The sequence below is a fragment of the Sceloporus occidentalis genome, unplaced genomic scaffold (genome assembly GCF_023333645.1).
Source record: "Sceloporus occidentalis isolate IW3139 unplaced genomic scaffold, rSceOcc1.0.p SCAF_1, whole genome shotgun sequence".
Lineage (NCBI taxonomy): Eukaryota > Metazoa > Chordata > Lepidosauria > Squamata > Phrynosomatidae > Sceloporus > Sceloporus occidentalis.
In genome coordinates this window covers 171,423,441-171,437,996 of record NW_028316981.1, presented here as the reverse complement: position 1 = coordinate 171,437,996, position 14,556 = coordinate 171,423,441, and the positions used below count along the sequence as shown (strand labels likewise).

At 41.7% G+C, this 14,556-nt stretch overlaps 1 protein-coding gene across 13 annotated transcripts in view; it reads right to left on the bottom strand.

Moving 5' to 3' along the window:
- Positions 1–3,104: 3,104 nt before the first annotated feature.
- The window catches only part of R3HDM2 (R3H domain containing 2), a 189,182-nt gene continuing 177,730 nt past the window's right edge, over positions 3,105–14,556 (bottom strand). For all 13 annotated transcript variants that reach the window (XM_089482287.1, XM_089482299.1, XM_089482303.1 and 10 more), the window contains 3 exons: positions 13,489–13,589; positions 11,076–11,160; positions 3,105–3,936 (listed from right to left, as the gene is read on the bottom strand). In XM_089482287.1, the coding sequence (XP_089338413.1) occupies positions 3,596–3,936; positions 11,076–11,160; positions 13,489–13,589 (527 nt within the window). In that variant the 3' untranslated portion in view covers positions 3,105–3,595. The remainder of the gene's footprint in view (positions 3,937–11,075; positions 11,161–13,488; positions 13,590–14,556) is intronic.

Sequence of the window (14,556 nt, the reverse complement as noted above, 5' to 3'; positions counted from 1 at the left end):
GGCGAGAGGGGAAAAGACAGCTGCCATCCATTGGGAGGGCTGACACAGAGAAATTGGACACTGGAAAGGAGCTTTAGCATGAAGAGCGGGCCAAACTGCCTGAGACAGCAATGCACCAGTTCGGTCAACCGACCGGGGACTGGTGGGAACTGTCCAAAATAGCATGTCTCTGTGTGTGAGAGATGAGACAGAAGTAAGACCCATTTGCCTAGGAAGTCTCAGAGAAATTGCTGCCTGGATATCACACTTACAACTTTGACAACTTTGCATCTCATCAGGCCATTGCAGATTGAGATTGCAAGACAAAGAGAAAGAAACAGGAACATGGGGAAGATGAAGGGCGGAAGCTTGGAAAACTGGCTTTTAGGGGCTACAATTCCCAGAGTTCTCCAGCCAGTATAGTCAGTTGTGCTCCACTGCGTGTTGGAGAGATCCTGGAAGCTGTAGTACCTACTATTACACTTACATGAGGAAGTGTATGTAGTGGTTTGAATGTTGAATTAGGAACTGGGAGAACAGGGTTCAAAACCTTGCTCTGCCATGGAACCCCCACTGGGTGACTTGGGCAAGTCAGACTCCCTCAGCTTTAGGCAAAGACACAACCTCCTTTGAATAAATATCACCAAAAAACCATATGAGAGGATTGTTGTAAGTTGGGGTCAAGTTGAAGGCACATAAGAACAACAACATTACTCTTCGACAGTCCCGAAGCCAGTAATGGGGCAGGGGGAGAGCTAGAAACTGTAGTTTGTTTAGGGCTACCTAGTGATTTGTTGGCAGAGCAGAGACTGAAACCAAGGAACACCTAGTTCAAATATCAGGCTCTCAGGCGCTACAATCCCAGACCCACTTACACGGAAACAGGTTCCACTGAACTCAAAGGGACTTATTTCTGAGTAGACATTTATAGCATTGCATTGAAAGTTAAATTTGCTACTTGCAAGCCTGAGTATTAGAGGGATCAGGCAAGAGTTATATTGAGTTAGCTGGTACAGAGTCAGTGTTCGCAAAGGTCTATTCCCCTTTTCAAGCCTGGTAGAAGCCAAATGAATCGTACAAAACAAAAAGACACATGTCATTTAAGCATTTTGCATAATTTAGAAAGAATCCAAATTTATGCAAGTTTGATTTGGTTGGTTGTTTACGATGCACAAAATATTCTGAGACCTGGGAATAGCTGTGAAAGAATTCTGTAAATCTGACTTGCAGGTCTTTCAGATTAGGAAGATAGTATAATTTTAAAAATGAAGCATACAGCAGTACATTCTCTCTAGTTAAAAGGGACTGATCACCCCTCTCTAGCAATCTTTGACTGAACAATTCAAAATAATTTCTTACAGCAAGCAGAAGAGATCAAGGCAGGTGTGTGTTTTACATTTCCATGTAGATACATTTTCTGATACACTGATGAAATTACAGACTGCCGGCATTCCAGTCTTTGAACATACCTGGTTTATACATTTTCTCTGGGTGGATATCTGAAATAAATACATTCTAGAGCAGAAGCTTGCCTCAAAGTCAATCTCCCAACGTGTATGTACTTACCTCTCAGGCCTAGGTCTTGGTCAGCGCTGTGACGATCTGTAGATTTCGAGGGGTGTCATTTCATCCCTTGCTCCAGGCTTGATTCTTGACTTTGAGAAAATCAAACTGAATCTTGATCCCCCTGAGCCCATCTTATTTCAATATCCAAAACAGAGTGGATTTCTGCCTGCCCAATGGGAATATTCCTTTCATACCAACATTAAACAGCTAAGTTGCCTTCTAGCTTCTCTTATACAGTGCATTTGCGCCATGCGTGGACGCGTTTTATGCAGCTTCCAGCTTACGCGGAAGCCGCTTGGGGAGGGAAACAATGGCACTCAAGCACAGGCAGATTTTCCCTTACACAGGGGGATCCGAAATGGATCCCCAGAGTAAGGAGAGGGCCCACTGTACTAGCTACAAAGTAAAAAAAAAAAAAAAAAAAACCCTTGAAAGGTTTGCCCCCAGTTTACAAAATCACAAATCTTCATCACTGATTTTGAGAAGACTCTTTCAAAAAGCTATTAAATTCAGAGACAGCCCCTATGGGTTCGCTGTGGATGCAACCAAATACTACCCTCAGGACAATGATGCTGCCTCAAACAGCAGCCCTGTGTTGAGTTCTCCCATCTTTCTCTGTAAAGTTTAACCACTCTTAACCATGTCACTTTTCTTCAGGACAAGCCAATGATGTGAAGTGGGGACAGAGAAATGCACAGAGAAATAGGTCTATCTTCTCACAGGGTATTCTTTTCAGCAACAGCCTTGTGTACAGTGCAAAATATGGTTATACGCTCCCCACCCAACCCTTAATTTGTCCAAATGTTAAAGGGGAAAAAATGGCAGAAAGATGTCTAATCTTTTAGCAGCTCTTGTCACCTGTTATATACAAGAACTAAACATAAACTCACAGTTAAAATGTATTTAGCTAATAAAAAGGCTGACAAATGCAAGGGAGCAATGATGTATAACTTGATTTCAGGGGAGGACATGGTTAACCATATGGATGCTGGGATTTCCAGTTCTGCTGAGCATTACCTTTGCTTGGATGGAACACCAAACCATAGTTTAGTGCTATGTGAAGATATCTTTGGCTCATGAGTGCTCTTGCTTCCTTTTCTGATGAGCAGAAGGAGGAGATCAGAAGGAAGCATTTCAGTTTTAAATCAAATTGCATCTGTCTGGGATGTTGTGAGAGAAATATGTGAAAGCCTCACATAATACTGTTATCTCAGTTATTTGCCTTCCTTGTCATTTTGTCACTGTGTGTATATATATATTAAGTATAGTAGCCAGAATCAAAGGAAAGAACTCTAAACAGCATTTCACCTGACTTTAGATAGTGGTAAAATATTTCACCTCATTCTTTGCAAAGCAACATAATTAGTACCCTGTCACTTTAGCAGCTAAATTAAACATCAAATGTATAGGCCAACTATCTACCTCATAACTAAACAATACTGTAAAACTGCCTCCCCTCAATTATATGCCTAGATTGATGAAGGACGATGTTGTTTATGAATGACCAGTTCTAGCCTGACAGCATCCAAAGACAGAAAGGCAGGCAGGGAAGAAGCAACTTTAAAGTGACAGACGATTTTTTTTATATTTAAAAACCAAATAATAATATTAATAATAATAATAAACCCAGATTAAATAAAATGTACAGTGAACATACCCAGCCAACATCTGTATGTGCAATTAAATACGGCTGCGTACCGCGGCACAACGCTGAACAAAAACAATATACACGTGTTCTGGAGAAGGGGCAAGGGGTAGGACATGTTCTTTCACGCAAAATAAAAATAAAAACAAAAACAGAACACCCCCCCCCCCAAGAACAAAAAAAAATCAATGTCTCTTCTCTTCATTCTTGTCCATATAAATATCTCCAGAAAGATTCTCCCCTTCCCCACCAAAAAGAAAAGCAAAAGAGAAAGGAGGAGGTGTATGTGGAAACAAAGGGAGGGAGGAGGCGGAAAGAGGGCAAGTCAAGGGGCTGAGAGGGGCCTGGAAAGGCCAGTCCAGTGTGCTTGTTGCCTCCCTTCCCTCCCTGCCCCTCCGCCTGCCCCTATTGAGAGCTGGCACGCTCCAGCACACGCAGGTCATAGTTCTTTTTGGCCATACGCAACTTGAAACAACTAAGGGAGTTGTTGAGACGCAGGGAGGCGTTCTGGGCTGCCAGGGGGCTGGGAAAGACAGCCACGATGGTGTATAAGGCAGCAAGGTCATTATGCCTGCCGTTCTCTGCAGTTCCGTGGTTGTTGTCTCCACCGCCCCCAGGACGCCCGTGAGTCTCTTTGAGCCACTGAATTTTGGCACCAGACATGGCAAGTTGGGTGAAGAGTTTGTCGGCCTCTGTGCGCGTGATGCCCTCTGGCAGGTCAGTTACTTCCAGGACACGACCCAACACTGTTGGAAGAAGCAGAGGGAACAGGGTGTAGGTGGAAGAAATGCTGTTAGTATCATCACATCTGCAACAAAGACAGCAAGCACAAAGGTGAATCACAAAGCTTAGAAGTCCATGGCTTCCACTATGCTGGCCAAAGAGCAAGCTTCAGTACGCCCTCCCCTTTGCGGCCTTTCAGTTCATTTAGTAAGTAGTGTTAGTGAGAGACAGATGTGGGGGAACAGGTCAGACCCTAACTCTTGTTCTCTCAGGACTTATGATTTCTTACCCTAGGAGTAGAACCTATCAGGCATGAGAACTCTGTACTTCCCAAGTTGCTGAAATATAGCCTGTTGCCTCTTCCTCTGGGATAAAGGACAATGAGACAATGAATTGCTTACCTGAGTCAGACAAGGCATAGTATCTGCCTTGCACCTTGTTGATTACAACTTGTCCCTTTAGTTCATTCAAAGCCCTCCCCCAGCATTGTGGGAAACACATGTCCACATAGACCAAATTCTTCTAACTGGTCTTCAGCTGTTAGAACATCAGTCAATAAGCTGCTTCTGTATGAGTACAACCTCCCAACCACTCCTTTAAGGAAACTCTTTGACACCTTTCCTTAACAAATTTTCTTTTCCAAATCAACCTATCCCCCCACCCCACTGGGAGTGGAAGGAATATTTGCTGTTTTGTGACCACAAAAATGATATTTTTGACATTCAGAAATCCCAATTAAGAAGAATTATACAGTGACAATAATTTTGGGCAGTTTTCACACATCCTAAAGCGTTTGGGGAAATTATTTTGAACTGGATCACACCTGGTTTTCCTGTAAAATTATGGAGTTTTGTGCATTTTGTGCAAAACAGCTTTTTTTGTTGAGTGATTGCTGTTTTCTATGCAAAATAACAATCTTGCAATAGATAGATAGATAGATAGATAGCCATATGAGTTTGTTGTGCAAGATTGTAGTCTTCTCCTCCAGATTTGTGTTGTATAAGATTAGTTTTTTGTTAGGAAAAAGCAATCTTGCACAAAACACACACATATGATTGTTCAGAAACAGTGCTTTTTTGTGCAAACCTCAACAGTTTTCAAGCAAAAAAATGCACATAACTTTCTGCACAGAACAGTTTCTTAAAACATTTTGGGATATGTGAACTGCACATAAACATTTGTTTTTTGCAGAAGCAGAGGGAAAAACTGGAAATTATCTACCCTCACTTGCAATGATGAAATAATTGAATATTAACTTGTGACACACTATTTTGTGTCTCTCAAGAGTTTTGGCAGGAACAACCAATTACAGAAATCACAGAAAAATAACAGGGATGTCTCCCTCAAAAACGAAACAAAACAAAAATAAAATCTTGCATGTAAAATTTGTAATGTAACATAAATTGCAATTGCCACTGTCAGCAGCTGCTGCATTTAATTTCCCCCTGGGGTCTTTACAAAGACCAACTGCCAAATGCCAACCACATATATTCTACATATACTCAAAATTTTGGGTACACTTAATACATTCACTGAAATAGACAATAGTGTTATAATATGTAGCATACATATGTGGCCACAAAGCTAATATAGTTACCTATTTTGAAATGTCTTTTAAAAAATTAAAAATAACTATAAAGCCACCCTAACTTTTTTTAAGTATCACAGTCCAACATAGAATGTTGCCTTTCAAACCAAGTTCTGACTGTTGTCAAGGAAAATGAACTTCAGTTTAATCAACACATTTCCTTGCTTCCGTTTTGTGGCCCACAAAATTATTACAATATGTCATATCTCTTCACAGTTTCAGTCCAACCTTAGTTGAACCTATGAGCAACCACCACCAGCACTATCTTGGATTGTCTACAATGATTAGACTATGGTGCATTTTGCCCACTCTCAACACTTTCAGAGGGACTAATAGCATGCATTGGACAAGTGTTGGGTGTTTTATGTTGATGACCCAGTTTCATATTTGTAGCTAAGCCATGAAAGGCAGTGGCTGGTGCTAAGAACTACAATTCTCAGGGGTCCCTGGAAAAAGTGAATTTCCATTACATCAGAGTAGTATAGTTTCATCTTTTCCTGGTTGCCAAGTGTCAAAACATTAATGTAACTGATGACTGGACCACAAAATGGCCTCAACAGAAAATCCATATTAACTCATAGAATCAAAGAGTTGGAAGAGACCACAGGGGCCATCCAGTCCAACCCCCTGCCATGCAGGAAATCCAAATCAAAGCATCCCCGAAAATGGCCATCCAGCCTCTGCTTAAAGACTTCCAAGGAGGGAGACTCCACTACACTCCGAGGGAGTTTGTTCCACTGTCGAATAGCCCTTACTGTCAGGAAGTTCCTCCTAATGTTGAGGTGGAATCTCTTTTCCTGGAGCTTGCATCCATTGCTCCGGGTCCTAGTCTCTGGAGCAGCAGAAAACAAGCTTGCTCCCTCCTCAATATGACATCCCTTCAAATATTTAAACAAGGCTATCACATCACCTCTTAATCTTCTTTTTCCAGGCTAAACATCCCCAGCTCCCTAAGTTGTTCCTCATAGGGCATGGTTTCCAGACCTTTCACCATTTTAGTCGCCCTCCTTTGGACACGCTCCAGTTTCTCAATATCCTTTTTGAGTTGTGGTGCCCAGAACTGGACACAATATTCCAGGTGGGGCCTGACCAAAGCAGAATACAGTGGCACTATTACTTCTCTTGATCTAGACAATATACTTTTATTGATGCAGCCTAAAATTTCATTAACTTACACTTGAAGCAGTGCATAATGTTGCTATGTAGGTCACATTGTTTAGTCAACCAATACCAAAAAATTATTAATTGGAAAGTGATGTATGTGCTTGCAAACATTCAAGTGTGTGTATTTAACATGTACTAGGGAACTCCAATCAGTCACTATTAAATTCTAATTTCAAAGGACTGAGGACTCCTACTATTCTGAAACTACTCTGTGATCAATTTTCAGAACATTTTGCAGAGAAAACTGCTTGGAGCCCTTCTGACTGGACTCCACCTAGAGATGCACATCTCCCCTATATGATACAAACATGCCTTTCTGCTTGCTGCTCCAAGCACTAGCACAGATGTTAAAGCACTCTGATAAGATATCCTGTTAGTGAACAGAGGATGGATCCAAACTCTCTTCCATACCACAAGATGATTTCTGCTGTATTAGGTGATTTGGTGAAACCCATGCTTGGGACAGAACCTGTCATGCCTCTGTTCCCACCTCTACTTTGTGAACTGCCAGATCAGTCTTGATGACTGACAAATGAAAAGTAATCCAAAAGTGATGTGTTGTTATCAACTTTCTCTCAACGCCAAATTTTATGTGGACCTCACCTTGGGTGACTTAGAACTTCTAGTCAGTGCCAAAAAGGAACTGTTGCAAGCTGTCTATGGATTGGACACCATCATGTTTTTATTCTTATACCTTTCATGACAAAAACACATCAAGGTCTACTGCTCTTAGTTCTAGAGGTTCCACTGTCTACAATCGAATTCTATTCTGGATTGAGATTTATGGTAGGTTACTCTGTCAGTCTCTTTCAAACTTTAATGAAATCCATGTACTGCTTCCTAAAAATATCCTAGCTCTTCCAAATGACTATCACTTCATGAGATCCTATGCATCTGTTTTATGTCTGTTATCCTGAGATAACTAGTTCAAAATTTTAAATCAGCTGGGCCCAACTCTTACATACATCCCATACTGTACTTCCAATCTGCAATGTATTACTGCCAAGATTCAGCATTTAGAGACCTATCACCAATCAGGCAAGGAAAACATTTGCCTGTTCCCACATGCACCCAACTCCCCGCCTCCACCCCAGTTTGGGAAACATCGCTCTCAGCAGAAAAGTATGTTCCCCTCCAGTCAGTTCCAAATATCCTGCCAGTCATTTTTCACAGGTTCCTGTACTCGGGGAATAGTGCACCATAGCCAACCAGGGCTGCATCTTGGCAGCTGCTCTGAGTGTGTTTCTCAAGCAAGGAACAGCATGGCAGTTCTAGTTTCCAGTTAGTGGCAGAGCCGGGTCCTGGCAGGCAGGATTCTTTGCTAATATTAAACTGGCACGTAACAAATATAGCAGGCCCACTCCGGGCTATTTTCCACTGAAGGGTGGGGCAGAGGGGTTTCATACTTTAAAGGAACAAGGGGACATCACTGCGTAGTTTGTTTACAACAGCATTTTCGATACTCCTTCTCATTTGCTGGCAGGTGGAGCTTCCTCACCAACTTAGCTCACCCTGTCCAAATTTAATTAGCAAGCTTCAGCACAGCTCATATTACTAACAATAGCGGAGAGAGACTGCCCAGTCTAGCTCAAAACTAATGACTCCACAAATTGGGGAATGGGCATGTAAGTCCTGGGGGTGGAGCAGGGGGAGGTTCCTGCTCAATTTTTGGCATTATAATTTTCCAGGTCAACAGTCACAAGGAGGTTAGCATTGGCTATCACTTTCCCAAGAATGCAGAACACTTTTTACACCTGCCTCCTCCAACTTGGTGCCTTTCAGATTTTTGGACTACAACTAGAATTCTTCACCATTAGCCAGTGTGGATGATGGAAGTTGATGTCTAACATTTCCAATGCACACCTGGTCACAGAGGGGTTCTTTATGCTTTCAGAGATGCTACATTTTAAAAATCCTCAGGGTATACAGTCAACACGGAGACTCATTTACTGTCCAATGTAGAAAAAAAATTGGTGCAGGACACAGATGTCTGGGCCACCTGACCATGCAAAGGGAGTACTTAAAGGTACTCAAAAAGGTACTTAAAAGATAGCTGTTCTTTGGTTTTATAAAGACCCAGTGTGTTCCAGCCTATGTGTATTCTTAAGGCATTAAACACACATAGATTGAACCATGTCAGCTTTTTCTATCAAGAATTAACCATCATTTGAGCACTATCTTGTTTAGATTCCATTGGCTGTTCCCAAGTTTTCACTTCCAAAGTTCTGGAAGGTGAAACACTTCCCACTTCAATCATGTAAGATGGTGCTGGTAAAGCGAGTAATTATGAATAGGTTTTTGTGAGTTTTCCAGGCTATGTGGCACCAGCATCTGTGGCTGGCATCTTCAGCGAATGCTGGCATCGAATAGAGTGGAATACATATATACTGTGTGACCCTGGATAGGGAAGAGTGATTGCCATGTGTAATCTGTGTATTGTTCTATTGTTGATGGCATCCATCCTGGCCAAAGGAGGCAACTTTGCAGTAACCACCACCAGAATCCCAGTTGAAGACATCATTGCCTAGGTTGAATCTGCCCTCCACCATTTCCCAGAGGAGGAAGCAGAAGAGATACGAGGAGAAACAGCAAGGATTCTGCACACGGCAAAACCACATCCCAGCAACATAACCAAAAAAGAAAACCCATCAAGGACCTCAACTCGGACCCAGAAATCATCATTCTCCCAGCCAGTCAAAGGCAGTGCCACAGTAATTATGGAAACAGAACAATACAAACAAACAAACAAAAAACCAATGAACTCCTGGATCCTGCAATATACAAAAAAATGAAACAAGACTCAACCAACAAAATCACCAAGAAAATAAACACCCTGATCAAAAACTCCTCATTTCAGCCAACCACAAGCCAAAGTTTGTGCAAATCTGAGGCTCTCCCACCAAGACTGTATGGACTTCCCAAGATCCACAAGGATTCCATTCCACTCTGACCCACAGTGAGTGCCATTGGATCCCCCACATATGACTTGGTCAAGTTTCTGGCCACACAATTACAAACCCATATAGGGCAAATGCCCCACTACATCAAGGACTCAGCTCACTTCATAGGAAAGAGCAATAACCTTGAACTTAAACGTGGAGACATACTGTACTAACCAGCTTTGATGTAGTCTCCTTGTTTACCAGAGTCCCCATAATGGACACCATGGCACTCATCTGATAAATTTTTCCGGGTGACATCACAGACCTGTTCAAACACTGCCTCACCACAAGTTATTTCCAGTGGGACAATGGATTCTATAAGCAAAGAGATGGGGTAGCCATGGGAAGCTCTCTGAGTGAAATGCTGGTGAAATGTCAGGAATAAACTCTTCTAGAACATGGCCACATAGCCTGGAAAACCCACAAAAAACTATGGATGCTGGCCATGAAAGCCTTTGACTTCTAATTGTGAATACTTGGGAAGAATTGTGGCCTCCTACTCCAATTCATTAGAAGTCCTTTTCCTAGGGAATGTAAAAAATAAAGCAATACTGACAGTTCCTAGCTGGTGCCTGGAAAGGGAAGCCTACTGTGGTCATGCCAAAGGACATTTTGCTGAGCAATGTGTCTGCCAGAAGGCAGTATTAGTAGGGAAAGGGATTAGAGCCCTGGGACTATACATTTTAAAGCCTATTAGATGGCACCTTACTTTCTACAAGGCCTATTAAAATGAGAAGTGCCCTGTGGGGAAGGAAAGAATGAGTCTGTTTTGCTGCCAATGCATCTAAAACTTTATTTTTTCTTGGACGTGGCTGCCTTGGTTTTTGACTCTTTGGCAGAAGGCTGGCCAAGGCAAAACAAATGACCTTCAAAATTAAAGCATGATGGCCTTAGCCTTGACAAATTTTTTTTAAAAAAAACCATGGGGATGCCTGACCACTGGTTCCCCACCTTGATTCCCCAGATACAGTTGGTCTGCATCTCCCACAGTCATGTATTAGGGAATATAGGATTTGTAGTATAATAACATCTGAAGAAGCAAGGTTGGGAACCACTGTTAGAGGCACTGTAATCAAGGTGTGAGATGGAAGAAAAGGACTGAAATGAGATGTCTCCCCTCTGCTTACCCTTCTTCTCTTCAGTCACATGTTAGTGGCAGTGGACACTTGTCCAGGAGGAAATGACAAAACAATGAACAGGCTCCCTATATTCTCTGGCTGGATATGAAGGAGGAAAGTGGTCCTGGTCCTGTCACAATACCCAAGCAGGATATCGCAAAAAGAATGTGGGAATGTGGGCAGAAGGTCCCAATTCCTGGACACCCTTCCAATTCCTACCCCAGATGAACCATATACGGGGACCCAATGCAAAAAAAAAAGAGGTCATATACAGAGGTTATGGTGTGTGTGTGAACGTGTGCATGCATGTGTACACTAAGGTGCCACAGGGCATCGTGTTTGGCACTTGCCTACGTCACTTGTTCCGAGGTCCGTGGATGCTGACTTCAGAGTCTGTTTCTTGCTTCTACTGCCATGCTTCATCCCCGTTTGTCCCTGTATAGCAAAAGAGCAAAGGAGTGATGGCACAGGAGATGTCCAGGCTTGCACACAGAGAATCCCTGGAATAAATGTTCACTCAAATTCTAACAAAGAGGGCAAAAGGGCAATAGACAACCTAAAGAAGACACCTTGCTGGAGCTCAGAAGCTCTGAGCATGGTTAAATGTTTGAATGGGAGTCCTAGATACATTTCCTTATCATGGCAGAGAAGTGGAAATGAGGGACAATCAAATTCAATCAAGAAGAAGAAATAGAAGGAGAATCACTGATGCTCCAAAACTTTGGTTGGTAACTACGAGTAAACTGTGAGATAATGATAACACAGAGCAGGTTGCAATAAGTAGGCAAGCAGAGATTTTCTCTATTTTCCCAATTAACATTCAGGTTCTGTTTTCTCCTTTTGCACATAATAGACTGTGAGCTCTAATGAGTCTATCTATATTTTACTCCTATGTATTTATTGCATCTAAACTCAGGCTGGCTGGGATGATAGGAGTTCTAATCCAGTACATTTTTAGACATTCAGATGAGGAAGGCTAGGACAGGGTTTAAACTGGGGTGGGTGGATCTGATGTCACTGCTGTGCTACTATTGCTACTACTACTAATTTACTACTACTACTACTACTAATAATAATAATAATAATAATATCAACAAACAACAACAGTAATAATCATAACCCAGCTACACATTTTGCTCTTGGACCTATTCTACTTTAAAAGGAGGCTGTGGCTGGGCTCCCATTAGAATTCCAATCCTTCATGCCTGAATTATCTACAACCATGGGGCATAGTGTAGGGCATACCTCAGAGGATTTTGTAGCACCTTTGAGACTAACTGAAAAAGAAGCCGGTAGCATGAGCTTTTGTAAATGTTAGTCTATTTCTTCAGATGCATCTGAAGTCTATGACTTAGGAGCCCTGGTGGCACAGTGGTTAAATGCCTGTACTGCAGCCACTCACTCAAAACTATGAGGTTATGAGTTCAATAGCAGCAAAAGGGCTCAAGCTCGACTCAGGCTTGCATCCTTCCAAGGTCACTAAAATGAGTACCCAGCTTGTTGGGGGCAATTAGCTTACAGTTATAAACCATTCAGACACTGTTAATTCAGTATGAAGCTGTATATAAATGAAGCTGTTTGTTATGAAAGCTCATGCTGCCAGCTCCTTTCTTTCAGTTAGTCTCAAAGTGCTACACGATTCCCTAGATGAACACAGCTATGTTTTTGAGATATACCTCAGTTAGCAAAGTATATGTGCTCCTGGGGCATTGTTTCTTTAACAGAAAATTTGGTACCAGAAGCAGAAATACCATGGGAAGAAGGGTGAGATATTCCTACACCACAAAACAGCAACAACAACAGAAGGAGGAGGAGGAGGAGGACGAGGAGGACGACGACTTGTTTCAGCAAACTTTTACTGCAAAACTAACAATATGTGCATGTGAAATTAAATTACCAGGTCAGGTAAGCCTTACATGAGCAAACAAAAGCATTTTGAACTTTCTGGAGACCATCTGGAAACACCTTCCAAAATGCATCCAGAGAATACTTAATAATAATAATAATAATAATAATAATAATAATAATAATAAAGTTTATTTGTATTTTCCCGCTTCTCCCAACAGATCAAAGTGGGATTACAACCAAAAATCTCCATACAGGCAATCATGTGTAAAATACATATCATACTTCCTTTCACTAGCCTTCATTTTTCTTATGATTTCCATTTTGGTGGCCAAACTTACATACAGTGGTCCCTTACTATGTGCACGGGATCCATTCCGAACCTCCCCTCTGCAGAGAGTAAATGTGGGACCTAAAGTCCTATTGTTTTCATTCGGCATGCATGTACATGCAGGCACATGCACACACACCCATTTAAAAAGCTGGGGCTTGCCGTCTGCAGAAGTTCAAATCCACAGATGCTAAGCTCGCAGTTGGCATGGGCGCACTGTAGATCTATGCTTTTAAAACATGCTGGGTGGGATGGGGTGGCCGAACTGGTGAGGCAGGCTAATTTGTTTGGTCTCTGTTTTGCTGTTCAGACATGCTCAGTAAGGGATTCTGGAAGCAGTAGCTGTTTACCTTGCCTGTTGTAGGCAGGCACACATGGCTACATTAGCAAAAATAAAATAAAATAAAATATTCAAATGTTTTGGAGGTACAGTCCAAAAACGTCCTCTATGAGAGTAATGTGGCCCCTAATACCCAGCACCTGCCAACCCCTAGTATAAGGGAAGAAGCCATATTCAAACTTGGCCTGATTATGAGACAGGGGAAGACATTTCCTTCTCCAGTGATTGGATTTGTGTCCATTCTCACCTGGTGTGCTGTATAGCTGGACTGGTTGTGCAACAAAGGTGGGGGGCAAATTGAGAGATTGTACTGCAGTGGCTGGCCCAGCAGGGAATAGCGCCCATCACCTGAAGAAAAACAGAACCAAAGAGCATTCAAAGACATCAGCAATATTTCAACCCATTTGGGCACATAAACTGAACTTCAGAAAGGCGAGAGCATCTGAACCAATCCTTTCCATCCTTTGCTACTATACAATACATATACATGTTTTAGTGTGCTGTATTACTTAATGCTTTTAAATTAGTATTTTAAATGCTTTAATAGTATTGTCAGTTCAACATTATTTTAATCTTATTTTTTCTATATTTTAAGTTACATGTGGTTTTACTCAAATTGTTGATATTTTTGATATTGTTATTATCAGCAGCAGCAGCCACCCACCATTTTCCAATTTGGGACTCAAGGCAGCTTACAACAAATTATAAAAACATAGTTAAAAATTCACAAAATACAAAAGTTAAAGAGATTAAATTATCAAAATAAATTACAGCCAGTTAAAATGTAAACCATAAAATCACAAAGCATCAACAAAAATAACAAATAAAAAATTCAGCATACTCTACAAGGCCTTAAAGGTCTGGTGAAACAGAAAGTTCTTCACCTATTTACAGAAACAGACTAGAGAGTAGGCTAGTCTAACCTCTCCGGAAAGAGACTTTCAGAGCCTGGGGGCTGCTGCTGAGAAGGCCCTCTCTTGTGTTCCCACAAGATGAACTTGTGAGGTGATGGGACAACAAGAAGGGCCTCCCCAGCAGATCTCAATTTCTATTTCATTTTAGCCTGTAAGACTCTTTGAGTCCCAGGCTTGGGAAAAGACTGGGTATCAACTAAGTGACTGATTGACTGACCAACTGATTGATAGATTCATGGCAGTGAACTCCTAACAGTCTCAAGTGCATACCAAATGTTTCCACAAACTCTGAGGTGCCCATATTCCTGCTTTACTTATAAAGGAGGACACCTTCCATCTGGGCAAACAGTCAGCATACAAACATTTCTTTACATTAATCTCAAGCCTCCTGAATTTGGAAG